The following is a 14405-nucleotide window of genomic DNA, read 5'->3' on the forward strand; positions in this document are numbered from 1 at the left end:
TGCATTATCCTATTCTGCCTTTAAATACAAAAGCAAACAAATCCCAGATTACTTGTGTGTCCCCAGCTTGGTCTTTTTTATGAAGCAGTATTAAATCTAAGTGTCTCTAGTCTAAGACAATCAATACATTTATAAGCTGACTGCTATGTGTACAAACCCTCTGAAATTCAAGTTGAAATGGTTTAATAATTTGCAAGAGTGCTAATAACTGGCTGTTGTTGTGTGTCACCCGCTCTTGTCCATTCTGTCAATTAGGGGATAAATAAGATCCACAGATCTGATGCACGTTTGTGGCTTTTTTTTAAGAGAACCATCGGTATCAGTGTTAGAAACTGAGATATGAAAGCTAGGAGCTAAATGGCAGCTTAAACCTAGGTTATGGGTGCATCAATGGAATGTCTAGTTGTAGTTTTTTATAACAAGAATACAAAGCTGAAAATGAATGAACTGCAGCTAAAATATGATGTTCGTTTTTCACATGGTCTAGTCCTTCCCCTGCCCACCACCCTAATATTCTTAAGAGGATCTCTTCTCCAGTCTTCAGAGAGTAGCTGGAAGTGGGGAGGCAGAAAAAGGCCCTCCTTTCTTTCCACTCTGCAGTTTCAATCTGAAATCTTAGGTGCAGTACTGCACCCAGATCTCAGAAACTACTTGCGCTAATGAAATTCCCTGTTGTAAAATGCGCCTAAAACAGTGGGTGTTTCAAACACTGATCAGTATGCCACTCAGCTCTACATTTCTCTTTGTCATCTGAGTCTGGCATGGCTGTGAAGGTGCTGAGCTAGTGCCTGGATATAGGAATGGTCTGGGCAAAACCCAATAAACTACCGTATTTTTTGCTCCATAGGGCGCACCTGACCATAGGGCACACCTAGTTTTTAGAGGAGGAAAGCACGAAAAAAAAATTCTGAATCAAATGTTGCACTAAACTATTTAAAGCAGCAAAGCGGGCGGCTCCTGTCCGCTTTGCTGCTTTAAAGCAAGCCTCAGAGGAGGGTAGGAAGGGGAACCATGGCTTATCTAAGTCCAGTTAATAATGCTGAGCCTGATTTATGGCCATCGAGATTAGCCTGGCCTTCTCAGTGGAAATCTGGGGAGGCTGAGGTGGACTTTCCAGTGGTCAAAGTGTGGTTGTGTCTTCCTGCCCAGCATCTATTTCCTGCCCTCTTTGCTCCCTGCACCCCCGCACCCTGCTTTGAAGCAAGCCACGGAGGAGGGAAGGAAGCGGAGCCATGGATCCTCTGCTCGCAACTGCAGCGGATTCCCTCCACTTTGAAGCAGGAAAGTGGGAGAGGAGCATACACGAGTGTAAGCTGCTCCCCTCCCACTTTGCTGCTTCAAAGGGAGGCCGGGAGGAGGGAATCCACTGCATGGATCCCCTTCCTTCCCTCCTCCATGGTTGCTTTAAGCAGGAAAGTGGGAGAGGAGCTGCTTACACGAGTGTAAGCTGCTCCCCTCCCACTTTGCTGCTTCAAAGGGAGCCCAGGAGGAGGGAATCCGCTGCAGCCGCAAGTAGAGGATCCATGGCCCCCTTCCTTCCCTCCTTCGTAGTTGCTTTGAAGCAGGAAAGTGGGAGAGGAGCCGCTTACATGGGTGTAAGTGGCTCCCCTCCCACTTTGCTGCTTCAAAGCGAGCCACGGAGGAGGGACGGACGGACGGAATCCCCTTCCCTCCCTCCTCCCCGGCTCAGGTCAGCAGCAGCGGCTCTTGCTGGCTTTAAAGTGAGCCGGAAGAGCTGCGCAGAGCGTGTCAGCAGCAGCGGTTCTTGCTGGCTTCGCTCCATAGGACACACAGACATTTCCCCTTACTTTTTTTGGGGGGGGGAGAGAAAGTGCGTCCTATGAAGCAAAAAATACGGCATATATAGTGGTACCTTGGTTTAAGAACAGTCTTGTTTAAGAACGATTTGTTTTACAAACTCCACAAAACCGGAAATAGTGATCCATTTTGCGAACTTTACCTTGGTCTAAGAACAGAATCCAAACAGTGAAAGGGCACTGGCGGCGGGGGGGGGGGGGGAGGCCTCATTAGGGAAAGCGACTAAGAACAGTTACAGTTTAAGAACGGACTTCCAGAACGGATTAAGTTCATAAACCGAGGTACCACTATATAGTTCCCAGATCCAGTGAATTGGTGTTCAGCTGGTTCTGAATGAGTCTGTTTACAAACTGAATGTCAGCTCGGGCCAACAAGAGTTTGAAATGTAGTGAAACCAATTTCAGCTTACTAACAATTTATCCTTACTAATTTGCAGGAAAGCTTTGAGGATGCCTTTGAAAACATCCCCGTGTAAGTATGATTTTTTAAAAACCTCATTCTCCTAATAGAGATGCTGGGAAGAAAGGCGGAAGTGAGAAGTATACATTTAAATTAAATGTAGTGTTATCCTTTCTGCTCTTCGTACATCACCTACTTCCAACGCTGCTTCCCCTTAACTCCTCATGTCCCCGCTACTTGTTTCCTTCTGTATCTGCAGAACGTAGTTAACCTACTGCTTCTTCCCTATTTTGCCAGCTTATTATTGTTATGACTTTTAACTTAGGGCTTATCAGCACGGTCCCAGAGAACGGTCTTTTCATCTCGGCTTGTGATTCAGGGAAGAGAGAACAAAAGTCACTTTATAGTGTCCATAGGTCTGTTCACCCCCTTTTAGGGGTGTGGCGGCCTTGTGGGATGGCCAACACCTCCCTCCCGCCGATGATACAGGGCTGTGTGTTCGGGTCTGATCCTTGCTGGAGTGTGAGCTTTGGCTCACACACCCGGCTTGAAATCCTGCTCCACATCAGCCTGCCGAATTGGCCAATGGCAGGGTGGCACAGAGGCTGGGGCCCTCCAGGGGCGGGCCTGAGGGAACAATCGGGCTTCCCTCAGGTCCGCTCCCAGGGGTTTTAAAACAGCCTACGCCAGCCCCCGACACCCACTCCTGTAATTTTGCATTTACTCATTGAATTGACTTTGCTATGGCTGCGGTGGCCACTGTATTTTGGGGGCTGAATAGGAATTTGCCTATCAGGTGAATTGGCTATGCCCTGGAGGTTTTGCTTACCTTGTAGCAATCATCACAACTTTGGCAGTTTAGGCACTGGGTAACCTTAGTGTTTTTGGGACGCGGGTGGCGCTGTGGGTTAAACCAAAGAGCCTAGGACTTGCCAATCAGAAGGTCCGACCTAGCAGTTCGAAAGCACGTCAAAGTGCAAGTAGATAAAAGGTACCGCTCTGGCGGGAAGGTAAATGGCGTTTCTGTGTGCTGCTCTGGCGAACCAGAAGCAGCTTAGTCATGCTGGCCACATGACCCGGAAGCTGTATGCCGGCTCCCTCGGCCAATAAAGCGAGATGAGCCCCGCGACCCCAGAGTCGGCCACGACTGGACCTAATGGTCAGGGGGGGTCCCTTTACCTTTTAACCTTAGTTTTGGTTGGAAGGGTTGTTGTACTCTCGCTTTCCCCTCCAGAAACAGGTTTCCCCCTTAAAGGGATTCATGATGGAGTTGCTTCTGTCCATTTGCCCTTGCGGGGGCTTGGGCCTCATCACTCCTAGAGGCGGCGATCCCTGTGGGGATCCTCCTATTTGATCTAAGTCCTAGGAATCCCCGCTGCTGGGTTGACCCTGATGTCATTTCTAGCAGACGGACCAGAAATAAATGCTAACCCAGTGCCTATGCCAAACCACTTCATCTGTAGTCAATAAAGGTGTAGCCCGATTTGATCCCATTCAGCTGTGTGGTCTCGTTTATTTGGTAGTTCATCTAAAGGGCACATTTGTTACTGTTCACTTTTTTGAATTGCACATGGACTGTATGCTGCTCATGCTTGCTGAATGCTTATCCAATACAGCAAAATAACTGTGAGCACAGTGCTGTCAGCTACAGTATCAGATTTCCTTACGCATCACAGCCAATATGGTGATCAAATAAACACTGTGAAAATAATGTCATCATTGCTAGGATGTGTCTGTCTAATTAGTGCAGAAAGGTCTTTTGGAACAATATGTTTGTTAAAGATCTCAAGCTTGATGAGTTGTTCTGCCGTACGTATACAACTATGCAAATTTACTCAAATTGCCCCATTGACCTTGGTGAGTCTTACCTACACCATCTGAACTGCATAAGATAGTGTTTTCCAGCTGATCTGCAGATGTCCATGTGCATATAATTCCCACCTGCTTTTTGCAATTTGTAGTCAAAAATGAAATATTTTGACCCCACCTACTGCTAAGGTCCTGCATTAGTAAGGAAAGAGTAAGGAGAGCATAATGGCTGTAGATAAACTTCAAGTTGGGTAGGCTCAGGCTTTTTCCAGCACTGTGGCTGCCTGCATGGTAGGTTCTTCCATCATTACTATCAGGAACCCTTAAGGGAACACATTTATCAACTTCCATTTCTTGCCTGAAAGTCAGTTCCTGACTTCCTTCTTTTACACTGCAATCCTATGCATATCCATTCAGAAGTAAGCCACATTGAATTCAAAAGGGTGTCCTCCCAGGTAAATGAGGAAAAGGCTGTGGCCCAAGTTGCAATTCTGTATGTATGATGGACACCTGCAGGCAAAGTCCCTGGATCCAGTCTCTTCTCAGGCATAAATGTAATAGGTGACCTTAAGCAAACCACTGTTCTTACAGCATGGGGATAATGCTGAGTTCAGCTGGGTGACTATTGCATGGGAAAGATTGGTGTGGCTGTGCCTATTTGCGTTGTCAACCACTATAGCAGTTCAATGGGATGAAACAACAGGAAAGCTGCAGAGTGTAATGCTGTTGTTGTAAGCAGGGCCGGATTTAGGTTTGATGAGGTCCTAAACTACTGAAGGTAATGGGGCCCTTTATATGTGATATTTCAGGGAGCAGGCTAGCAGGCGGGGCCCATTACTTCCTACACAGCACAAAACACCATTGCTGTATGTAGGTTTTATTTTATTTTATCTTATATTTTGGAAATGTACATCCAGGGTTTTTTTCTTTAATTTTCACTTCACTGAGATTGTGGTGCAGGCACAGTGGCAGAATTGGCTATGTCAACACTACACTGAGCTCCTGGAGTCTTGTCCCTTCCCCTTTCAATAAACAGCAGGGACATGCAGTGTTAGTAAGTCAGGGTAGCAACACAGCCCCAACTGCTCCACCCACTGCTACTGGTTGTAAGGATTATTGAGAGTGTATTTGAGGCACTTCATGCATGGAAAAAGTGCCATAAGATGCTAAATATTCAGCATTAAAAATTTCAATATCAGTGGCTTTAAATTGTTTTTTATTGCATCTATACATTAAGTAGAAATACAGATATATCATAATTTTTTTTTTAAAAAAGTAGAATTTCTTGTAAAATCACAAAGTGCAGGTATGAAGAAACATTAGAAGTGCCTTTCTCTCTCCCTCTCCTTTCCTCATACTGAAGTTGGATATTCTTAATCCTTGATCCTACCCAAGCTGCTCTGTGTGGTATTATTGCAGAGATAGAAGCCAGAAGTGTTTAAGAAAGGTTAGCCTTTTAATCTCAAAACTGTGGTTAAAGTTTTCACTATTATCTCTTGATAAAGGAATCCATATTAAGGTGTACAAAATTAAAATACTATCAAGAATGTGGAGTACTGTTCCATTACTGGTTAAAGTATTTGATAAGCCAAGTTGTGTTTGCCTGGTACTCAGGTTCTATGAGTGCGTGTTTAGCTTTTCTGTGTCTGGATTTATATTAATAAATGTTTGTGCTTATGGGAGACCTGGATGTGTTGCAGTTTGTCTAACCACATGCATAAGCTGCAGACATCATACAGAAAAGTGAAAAGAACCCATGTATTTCTTAATACTGTAATTGCATTTATATAACTGCTTTGATTTTTATATTTATATTTTTATGTTGTGTGTACACATTTGACATTTGTGTTCCATGTTGTAAACCGCCCTGTGATTGGCATCAGAATCTGCCTATCCGGTGGATCCTGCTGCCTGAAGCGGTCTCCTCACCTTGCCTCATGGTTGGGCCAGCTCTGGCTAGAGAGTTCAAGAACAGGATCAGGAGTCTGAGATTAGGCAAAAGCTTTGAAGATGTCACGACAAAGGGCATGTTTTGTAATGCCACCCTTACTTGCTGCTTGCTTAGTTTTTATAGCAACCACTTAACCCTTAACACCTTAACACTTAACTCCAGCGGGTGCAGAATGCCGCGGCGAGACTCCTTATGGGGTCCTCGCTGCGAGATCACATTCACCGGGTGCTATACCAGCTGCACTGGCTCCCGGTGGAGTATAGGATCAGGTTTAAGGTGCTGGTTTCAACTTTCAAAGCCCTATACGGACTAGGACCCTTGTACCTATGGGACCGCCTCTCCTGGTATGTCCCACAGAGGAACTTACGGTCTTCAAACAAAAACATCTTGAAGGTCCCAGGCCACAGAGAGGTTAGGCTGGCCTCAACCAGAGCCAGGGCTTTTTCGGCTGTGGTCCCGATCTGGTGGAACGCTCTGTCACAAGAGACTAGGGCCATGCGGGATTTGACATCTTTCCGCAGGGCCTGCAAGACAGAGCTGTTCCACCAGGCCTTTGGCCAGGGCACAGCCTGGCTCCCTCCTTTGGCAATCCTCACAGAACTTCTAGCCCAATGGTTTCCATTAATTTGATTGGAATTAATTTTATAATGAAATGATTTTAGAATGTTTTATCATTTTACTGTTGTTAGCCGCTCTGAGCCCGGCTTCGGATGGGGAGGGCGGGATATAAATAAAAATTTATTATTATTATTAGTAGTAGTAGTAGTAGTAGTAGTAGTAGTAGCAATGGCCCCCTGGGGGGACAGCTGGGCTCAGCCCTCCACCTTCGTGAAGTGTTTCAAGGCTGCCAAATTTGCTTTGGTGGAGGCCACTTTCAGTAAGTGCTCCAACAAATGCTGTTATTGGGATTTTCCTTCCACCCACGCTCAGTGATCCTGCTATTGGATATCCCTTTCTTGGTCACATCACTCCTCTGCCTACAAGACTTAACATAACATGTTATTCTGGTCAACAAGAGTGAAGCTCACACAGAGAGACTTTGGCTTCACTTCTTCTTAGCACATTCCTTCTCTGCCAGACTTTCCTTTCTTGCTCTAATCTCTCTTCCAGCCCCAACCAGCAAATCTAGAATCATAGAATTTTAGAGTTGGAAGGGTCATCTAGTCCAACCCCTTGCATTGCAGGGAAAATCTAGCTCCATCACAATTTCCCCCATTAATTACTTGCCACTCCTTTTTCCACCATGACTGCCAATGTGGTGCCACCACCATAACTTGCTATTGTTGTGGGATGCAAATGCAACATGGGTTTACAGATTTGGGGCAGTACCAAATAGTATGGAAAGAAAAACCAATATGCATCTTGAGGACAGCACATTTTTGGACACAATCATGCGAGAACCTAAAATGCTTGTAATGCAGCAGAAGAATCTGGAGCTTGATAGCACTTGAATCAAATACTTAACACAGGGGTCAGCATACTTTTTTCAGCAGGGGGCTGGCCCACTGTCCCTCAGACTTTGTGGGGGGGCAGACTATGGGTTTTTTTGGAGGGGGGAAATGAACGGATTCCTATGTCCCACAAATAACCCATAGATGCATTTTAAATAAAAGGACACATTCTACTCATGTAAAAACACGCTGATTCCCAGACCATCTGTGGGCCGGATTTAGAAGGCGATTGGGCTGGATCCAGCCCCTGGGCCTTAGTTTGCCTACCCATGACTTAACATGGCTTGTGAAGACTTCTAGAAAGCTCACTTGCTCTCTCTGTAGTTTCTTAGGAGAGCATGAAGCTCTTAATCCCAGGGCCATGGTTTGAGCCCCATTCTGAGTGAGAGATTCCTGCATTTAAGGGGGTTGGGCTGGACTCCTGGGGTCCCTTCCAACTTTGCAATTCTATGATTCTATGATCAGTGGAAGAATATTTCATACTGTTGGCTTCTTCAAGTTTCCATGCCCTCTCTAACATTTCTCCTTAGATATTTGTTGTATTGCATGCTATATAGTTATCCAACTCACTATCATGGATCATACTTAACACCTACTTAAGAGAAATTCAAACATAAAGTATAACAGACTGAATTTCCAGTAAATACCATTCTATACTTCTTGCTATACTATTTTTAGAACAGGCAATGAATTATTAAATCGCTCTGTTGTTTCTAGCGCTCTGTTCTGTTTAAATGCGGTGTAAAATAGCCTGCTTCTCCTTTTCATCAGATTTAAAACATTTAATGTTAACTGGAGCACAAAAATCTGGAGCACAAAAATCTTTTTCATCCTTCAAACACAAATCATTGAGTTGCATTTGGTCTTCATTTCCCCCTTTGTAGTTAGGCAGTGATGGATTAGAATTAGGCTGCAGCATAGATTGGGAAAATCTCCCAGCATCCTCTTCCTGCAGAGGCATCATCTAGCAGCATTGCTGTAGCTGCAGCTATTTCAACTGACATTTCTTTTTAAATTGCAATATGGAGGGCTCCTGAGATGACAGCTGCTTCTGTGTGAACTTTTATATCTTTTTCCTGCCTGATAACTAATTAATAAGAGCCTCGTGAGTATTGAGGAATAAAACAGAAGAAATGGGATATTATCTAGGTGTTTTTTGCTGCCTTGTCTGGCTCTTGACGGAAACAAAACGTGCCTGAGAGAGGCTTATCTTTCTGTAGCAATTGCAGTTATTCATCTAAAGTTATCTACTCATTTAATTCTGTGAGTATATCATGTCTTATCTATGCTAAGTGGTTACTACAATTGATGGCAAAAGCCAGGGTGTAATTACAATAATTTTATGGGGAAATTGCTTTATGAGGTTGTCTTAATAAAATTTATTGCATTCTGTAAAAAAAGCAAGTTCAGCATATCTGTGAACTCTTTTGTGGGAGAGATTAACATTCAGAATTATTTCAGAAGCGATTGGTTTTCCTTTCCATTCATAGCTTATTTCTAGCAGTTATCACTGTGTTTCTGCTGATGCCAATCTTATAGGTTGCAGAATACTGCAAGGTGTGTATAGCAGGATGCATGCCTGAAATTGTCACACCATTAAAAAAAAAAATCGGAGCTATCTATCATGTATGAGATTCATTTTGTTTCTCAGGGAACTAATAGCTTCCGTTATCTGGTGACTTTGGTGTTTAGTTTTAATATAGCTGTTTATTTGTAATGCATCGGGGGGGGGGGGAGAATAAGCCTGAAATGACTTTGCAGCAAATTTAGAAGGTGATTCACTACAATAAGATTCAGTTATAGTAAACTTAATATGAATTACTGTGAACTTGCAGGAAGCCATAGAAAAAGGATCATTTGGCCTTAATAAGGTGTCTGGATCTGGGCCAGCATTTGAATGACGCAGTCTTGGTACCAAAAACACCAGGCCAGATTGTGTTGATTTCTATGTAGGGTAACAGGATTTCCCCACCCCCACTCTCAATTTTAAAATGAGCTCAGCTGCAGGTACTTTCTTCCCAGCCCCAGCTGTTCATCAGTATAAAGTTGCATTAGTGGTTGTTGTTGTTGTTTTACAGCAATTACAATGTTTACTTTTAAGACACAGGACTACTTGGTCTCAATGGCATGTGCAGGTCCCAACAGGATGGCTACAGTATTTTGAAAGAATAGTTTAAAAGGTTTGGTTTTTCTCCTCCTGGCAAAATAGAAAGGAGGCAATTTGGGAACAATCTCAAGCAAAAGTTTTGCAACAAAAAACAAAGCACAATTTATCATGGAGATACCTCCTGCTCAGTTCTCAGAGCATTTGTGTTGGCTGAAGCGCTACCCTATGAAATGCTTTTATGCCACAAAAATTCTCTGTGGATGTGCTTATTTTAATTCTTTCCTTTTCCTTTTTGTATTTTTTATATATTTTATTGATTTGTTAACAAAAAAGTGCATTTTTTTTTTAATTGGTGTACTATATACACATGAAGATATATTGTTGTGATTGTATGATTCTCACTATCACCTACTGACTGCTTCAGGGTGATAAGGGCTAGGCAGGGTTTCCACAAAGAACCAAATCATCACTAAAAGAAGTGCCAAAGTAGTACTACTTTTATGTAGGCATGCTTGAGAAATCCAGTCTTTGTGAATTTCAGTATGGACTGACCTCATTCATGCCACCCAGACTCATGTGCAGTTCCGAACTTACTTATCCACCCTGCTTTTTGTAGGGTTTCAGAAGGTTTCAACGCAGCTCTTGGATCAAAACAAAGTGCAGATACATCCTCTCAAGCAGTTATCATTAGTGTGGATGGGAAACAATGAGATAGAGTTCAGTTGAAAGCACTCCTGTTGATGAACATGCACAGAAATGCACCTGGAAAAAAATGGATCTATGCAATCGATATGCGTATTAACACTCTGCCTTGGGCATATAGAGCTTTGGGCATATATCAGGAGAAAAGCAGATTTTACAAACATACTCTGGGGTACCCTACTGCCAGGGCTTGAACTGGGAGCCTTGGGTTTTCTTGTTGCAATGTGCGGTAAGCCACTGAACTGTATTTTGCAATAACAGCCTAAACAGTTCAGTGTCCTTGGGCCATGGACCAACCAAACCATTGGGTTCCACTGCATCACCAGCCCTCTGGAATCAGTTAAACATCTGGTTAACCTGGCACCTAACGTATTGATGTGTAGGCAGCTACTTTTTGTTTAAGAAGGCTTTCCCTGGAGTGTGAACCAGTCATTTCAAAGAATACCAATTGTATAATTTTATTGTTGTTTTTAGAATAGGCATCTTTTGTATTTTATCTTACTGCATTGATTGCTTTGGCTGTGAAACAGTTGATAAATCTGATAATTAAATACATTACAGAGTTGTCATTATTCCCTCTCAACTCCACCCCTTTCCAACGCTGCGGCAGTCTTTAGTGTAGCAAAGCTGGGGTACTTTGTAGGGATGAGGTAAACCATGCTTTCTCAACCACAGTACCCCCTCCCCTGCAATATAAATATACTAATGATTTACAAAGTAGCACTAGCAATACTATTGTTGTTGTTGTTGTTGTTTAGTCGTGTCCAACTCTTTGTGACCCCATGGACCAGATCACACCAAGCACTCCTGTCTTCCACTGCCCCCCGCAGTTTGCTCAAACTCATGTTAGTAGCTTCGAGAACACTGTCCAACCATCTTATCCTCTGTCGTCCCCTTCTCCTTGTGCCCTCCATCTTTCTCAACATCAGGGTCTTTTCCAGGGAGTCTTCTCTTCTCTTCTCTTCTCATGAGGTGGCCAAAGTCTTGGAGCCTCAGCTTCAGGATCTGTCCTTCCAGTGAGCACTCAGGGCTGATTTCCTTCAGAATGGATAGGTTTGATCTTCTTGCAGTCCATGGGACTCTCAAGAGTCTCCTCCAGCACCATAATTCAAAAGCATCAATTCTTCGGTGATCAGCCTTCTTTATGGTCCAGCTCTCACTTACATACATCACTACTGGGAAAACCATAGCTTTAACTATACGGACCTTTGTCGACAAGGTGATGTCTCTGCTTTTTAAGATGCTGTCTAGGTTTGTTATCACTTTCCCCCCAAGAAACAGGCGTCTTTTAATTTAGAAAGTAGATAATGAAGACTATCTTGTATGTTTTCTGTTGGTTTGAGTTTTCAGTTTGCCAAAAGAGGTTATGAACAAGTTTCAGCAGCAGTGTGGAAAGTCCATTTACTTTGGTATTTAAAAAACCTGAGTATATCCAGCAATTGAGCTGTACCATGGCATTTGTCTGCTAGTTTGAATGCAATGTCTGTGGTCACTTAGGCATAGTGCAAAATTCTAACTATTCTCCCAATCCTTCCATTAGGGCCACCAAGATGGATCTGAAGTGTTCTCTGGAAGAGTGCACGATGGCACTGAACTTATTTCTGAACAACAAATTCTCGGAAGCTCTGGAATTGCTTCGTCCCTGGTGAGGTTATTTTGTTTGGTAGAAGCAGTACAGGGAGATGCTATAAGGCATGCCATCTGTTTGCTGGAGATTAAGGCCTCTGAACAGAGTAGCTTTCATTATTTCTAGCTCTGTTCCCCTCCCCAAAGCAAGTCTTCTGCAACTATTTCTTTAAACCCTCTAAAGTGACCTATTTTTGGTCAGTGGCTTTTAGTTCAAAATTTGAGGTGTAATAAGAGCCGTTGTGCATGTTAACTTGAAGAGGAAAAATGTGCAGACCCATTTGTAATTTTATCAGAACTAGGTTGCAGAATAAGCATAATTATAGAAGAGATTTGAGGGAAATCATTTTATGTGCAGAATACATTGAAAGATGTATAGCATTTAAAAGTTACTTTTATGAAACATGTAATTTTGTGTTTAAAAAATACTAATTTTTTTAGTGGAACTACCATTTTGATTGAAATGCCCATTTTATTTTATTTTTCAAAACAGGTCTAAAGGTAGCATGTACCATGCCCTAGGGTATAGTACTATTTTAGTTATGCAGGCTGCTATGACCTTTGAGCAACAGGATATCCAAATGGGAATTGCTACAATGAAAGAAGCTCTACAAACTTGCCAAAAGTAAGCATGAATAATTTTTTATTTGTTGAATGCTAGGTATCGGAGGGTTGTGCAAAATCACGTGTACGTTTTTTCTTAGCAAGTAACAGGGAAAAAACTAGTAATGAAAAGAGATGTAGAGAAAAGTTATTTTTTTGTAATTTTGATATGCACTTACTCAATAGAGAATATGATCCTGGTCCTTGTCGTTTAGGATTACTAGAGCAGTACTCAATCAGAAGATATCCAAAGTTAGTCCGGCTTGCAGTAAGCCCATTGAAATCCATGGGCGTGACTAAATTCAGTTCATTTTGGTGAATCTGGGAATAACTTAACTGGATAACTGTTGGGTACGCATTATATAGTTTGGAATTGTGGTAGTAGCCATAGTGTCAGCCTAACATTTAAAATGGGTGTGCAGTTAGTCTTGCAAAGAAGAGCTTAATCCTAACCATGCTTACTCAAATGTAAGTCCTGTTGAATTCAGTGGGGCTTACTCCCAGGTAAGTGGGGTTCGAATTGGAGCCTGAGTCATTTGTGATGTCAGAGGATGTTTGCAGTCTCACTGGCAGCCAGAGGGCACCATGTATGTATGTATGTATGTATATTCACACAGCCTCTGATGACTTCCATTGCTTTGTACAAGTTACCATTTCACTCAAGTCTCTTTCAGAGCCTTGTACCAGTTTTCCACTTGAAGTAATGAGCAAATCGTTAAAATTCCAAAGTCCAGCACCTTTTGCTAAATTAAAAAACAGAAGTCATGTATTCACACTAAGAGGTTTGGTTTGGGGCTAGATTAATTGACTTATTTTGGAGCTTGTGCTGGAAATAGACAGACTTCCTGACTGCTTCTGCAGTGGTTGTCTACAGAATATTATTATTAATATTATTTATTACATTTCTATACCACTCTTCATCCAAGGATCACAGGGTTGGTTTACAATATGAAAACACAACAATACATTGGCAATTAGCTAAAGGCTTGAGAGAAGACCAGTGTTTTTGCCTGGTGCCTAAAGATATGCAGACACCAGGTGAGGCTCCCACAAATGGGGGGCCACCACAGAAAAGGCAAGTTCTCGTGTTGCCACTCTCCAGATCTCTCATGGAGAAGGCACATGAAGAAGGGCCTCAAATGAGGATTGCAGGGTCCAGGTTGGTTCAGACGTTATATCTGCTGTAGGAAGTAAGTGGGGGGAAATCACATAGATTTATTCAATTTGGCTGGAAGAATAGGTTATTTAGGCATGACCAGAATGATATCTAGAGATGTGACATACTGTATTCTTTGTTAGATGGAATTGCTGATAAGAAACTGATAAATATAATCTTTTGGCTTTGTAGCAGAGACATAGGATAGAATCTGAATAAGGTCTGCAGTTAGGGTCACCTTCATGTACTCGCTCCCTGGAAATGGTGTGATTTGTGCTAGATACACAACCATGGTGTGTTTTTTTAATCAAAACTGCTTTTTTAAAAAGCGACCCAAGCCTTTAAAACAACTGTATTATATAAGAAAAATTAAGAGGCTTTTATACACAAGCATATTAAATTACCATTTATCTTAGAAAAGTTCACATTAATCTGGGATGCGAGTATCATTTGGAATGCCTTCTTTGTATAGAGGAGAGAGGCCAGTCTGCACTGATTTTTGGTAGTTATGTGATCAGATAAAACAGGGAGGTAGTTTTCAGATCTTCTCCTTGATTCTCTGTATATGTTTCCTTGAAGAACGACCTTGTAGGTATGGCTAGGTACAAAGATGACAAATAACATTTCACATTTGCATGGAAGCTACATGAATGGCCCTTTGGTGTTTAATATTTACTTTCCCTAGAAGTGCATGAGGCTAGTGAAATCAGCTACATTCCCAGGGCAAGAGCCAGGGGCAGGAGGTGCTCAGTTCTTCCCATGTTTACTATGACAGGTGGGCTG

At 42.6% G+C, this 14405-nt stretch overlaps 1 protein-coding gene across 4 annotated transcripts in view; it reads left to right on the forward strand.

The window, feature by feature from the left end:
* TTC39B (tetratricopeptide repeat domain 39B) overlaps positions 1–14405 on the forward strand; it is a 56631-nt gene that overhangs the window by 16975 nt on the left and 25251 nt on the right. The window contains exons 2-4 of one of the 4 annotated variants that reach the window (XM_080987824.1): positions 2260–2289; positions 11778–11882; positions 12357–12488. In XM_080987824.1, coding sequence (XP_080843950.1) covers positions 2260–2289; positions 11778–11882; positions 12357–12488 — 267 coding nt within the window. Of the gene's footprint in view, positions 1–2254; positions 2290–8403; positions 8692–11777; positions 11883–12356; positions 12489–14405 lie in introns of those variants that run through there. The other 3 variants (XM_080987825.1, XM_080987827.1, XM_080987826.1) reach the window with 3 other exon arrangements.

This window comes from Podarcis pityusensis (assembly GCF_964106645.2).
Source record: "Podarcis pityusensis genome assembly, chromosome: 17".
In the NCBI taxonomy this organism is placed as follows: Eukaryota; Metazoa; Chordata; class Lepidosauria; order Squamata; family Lacertidae; genus Podarcis; species Podarcis pityusensis.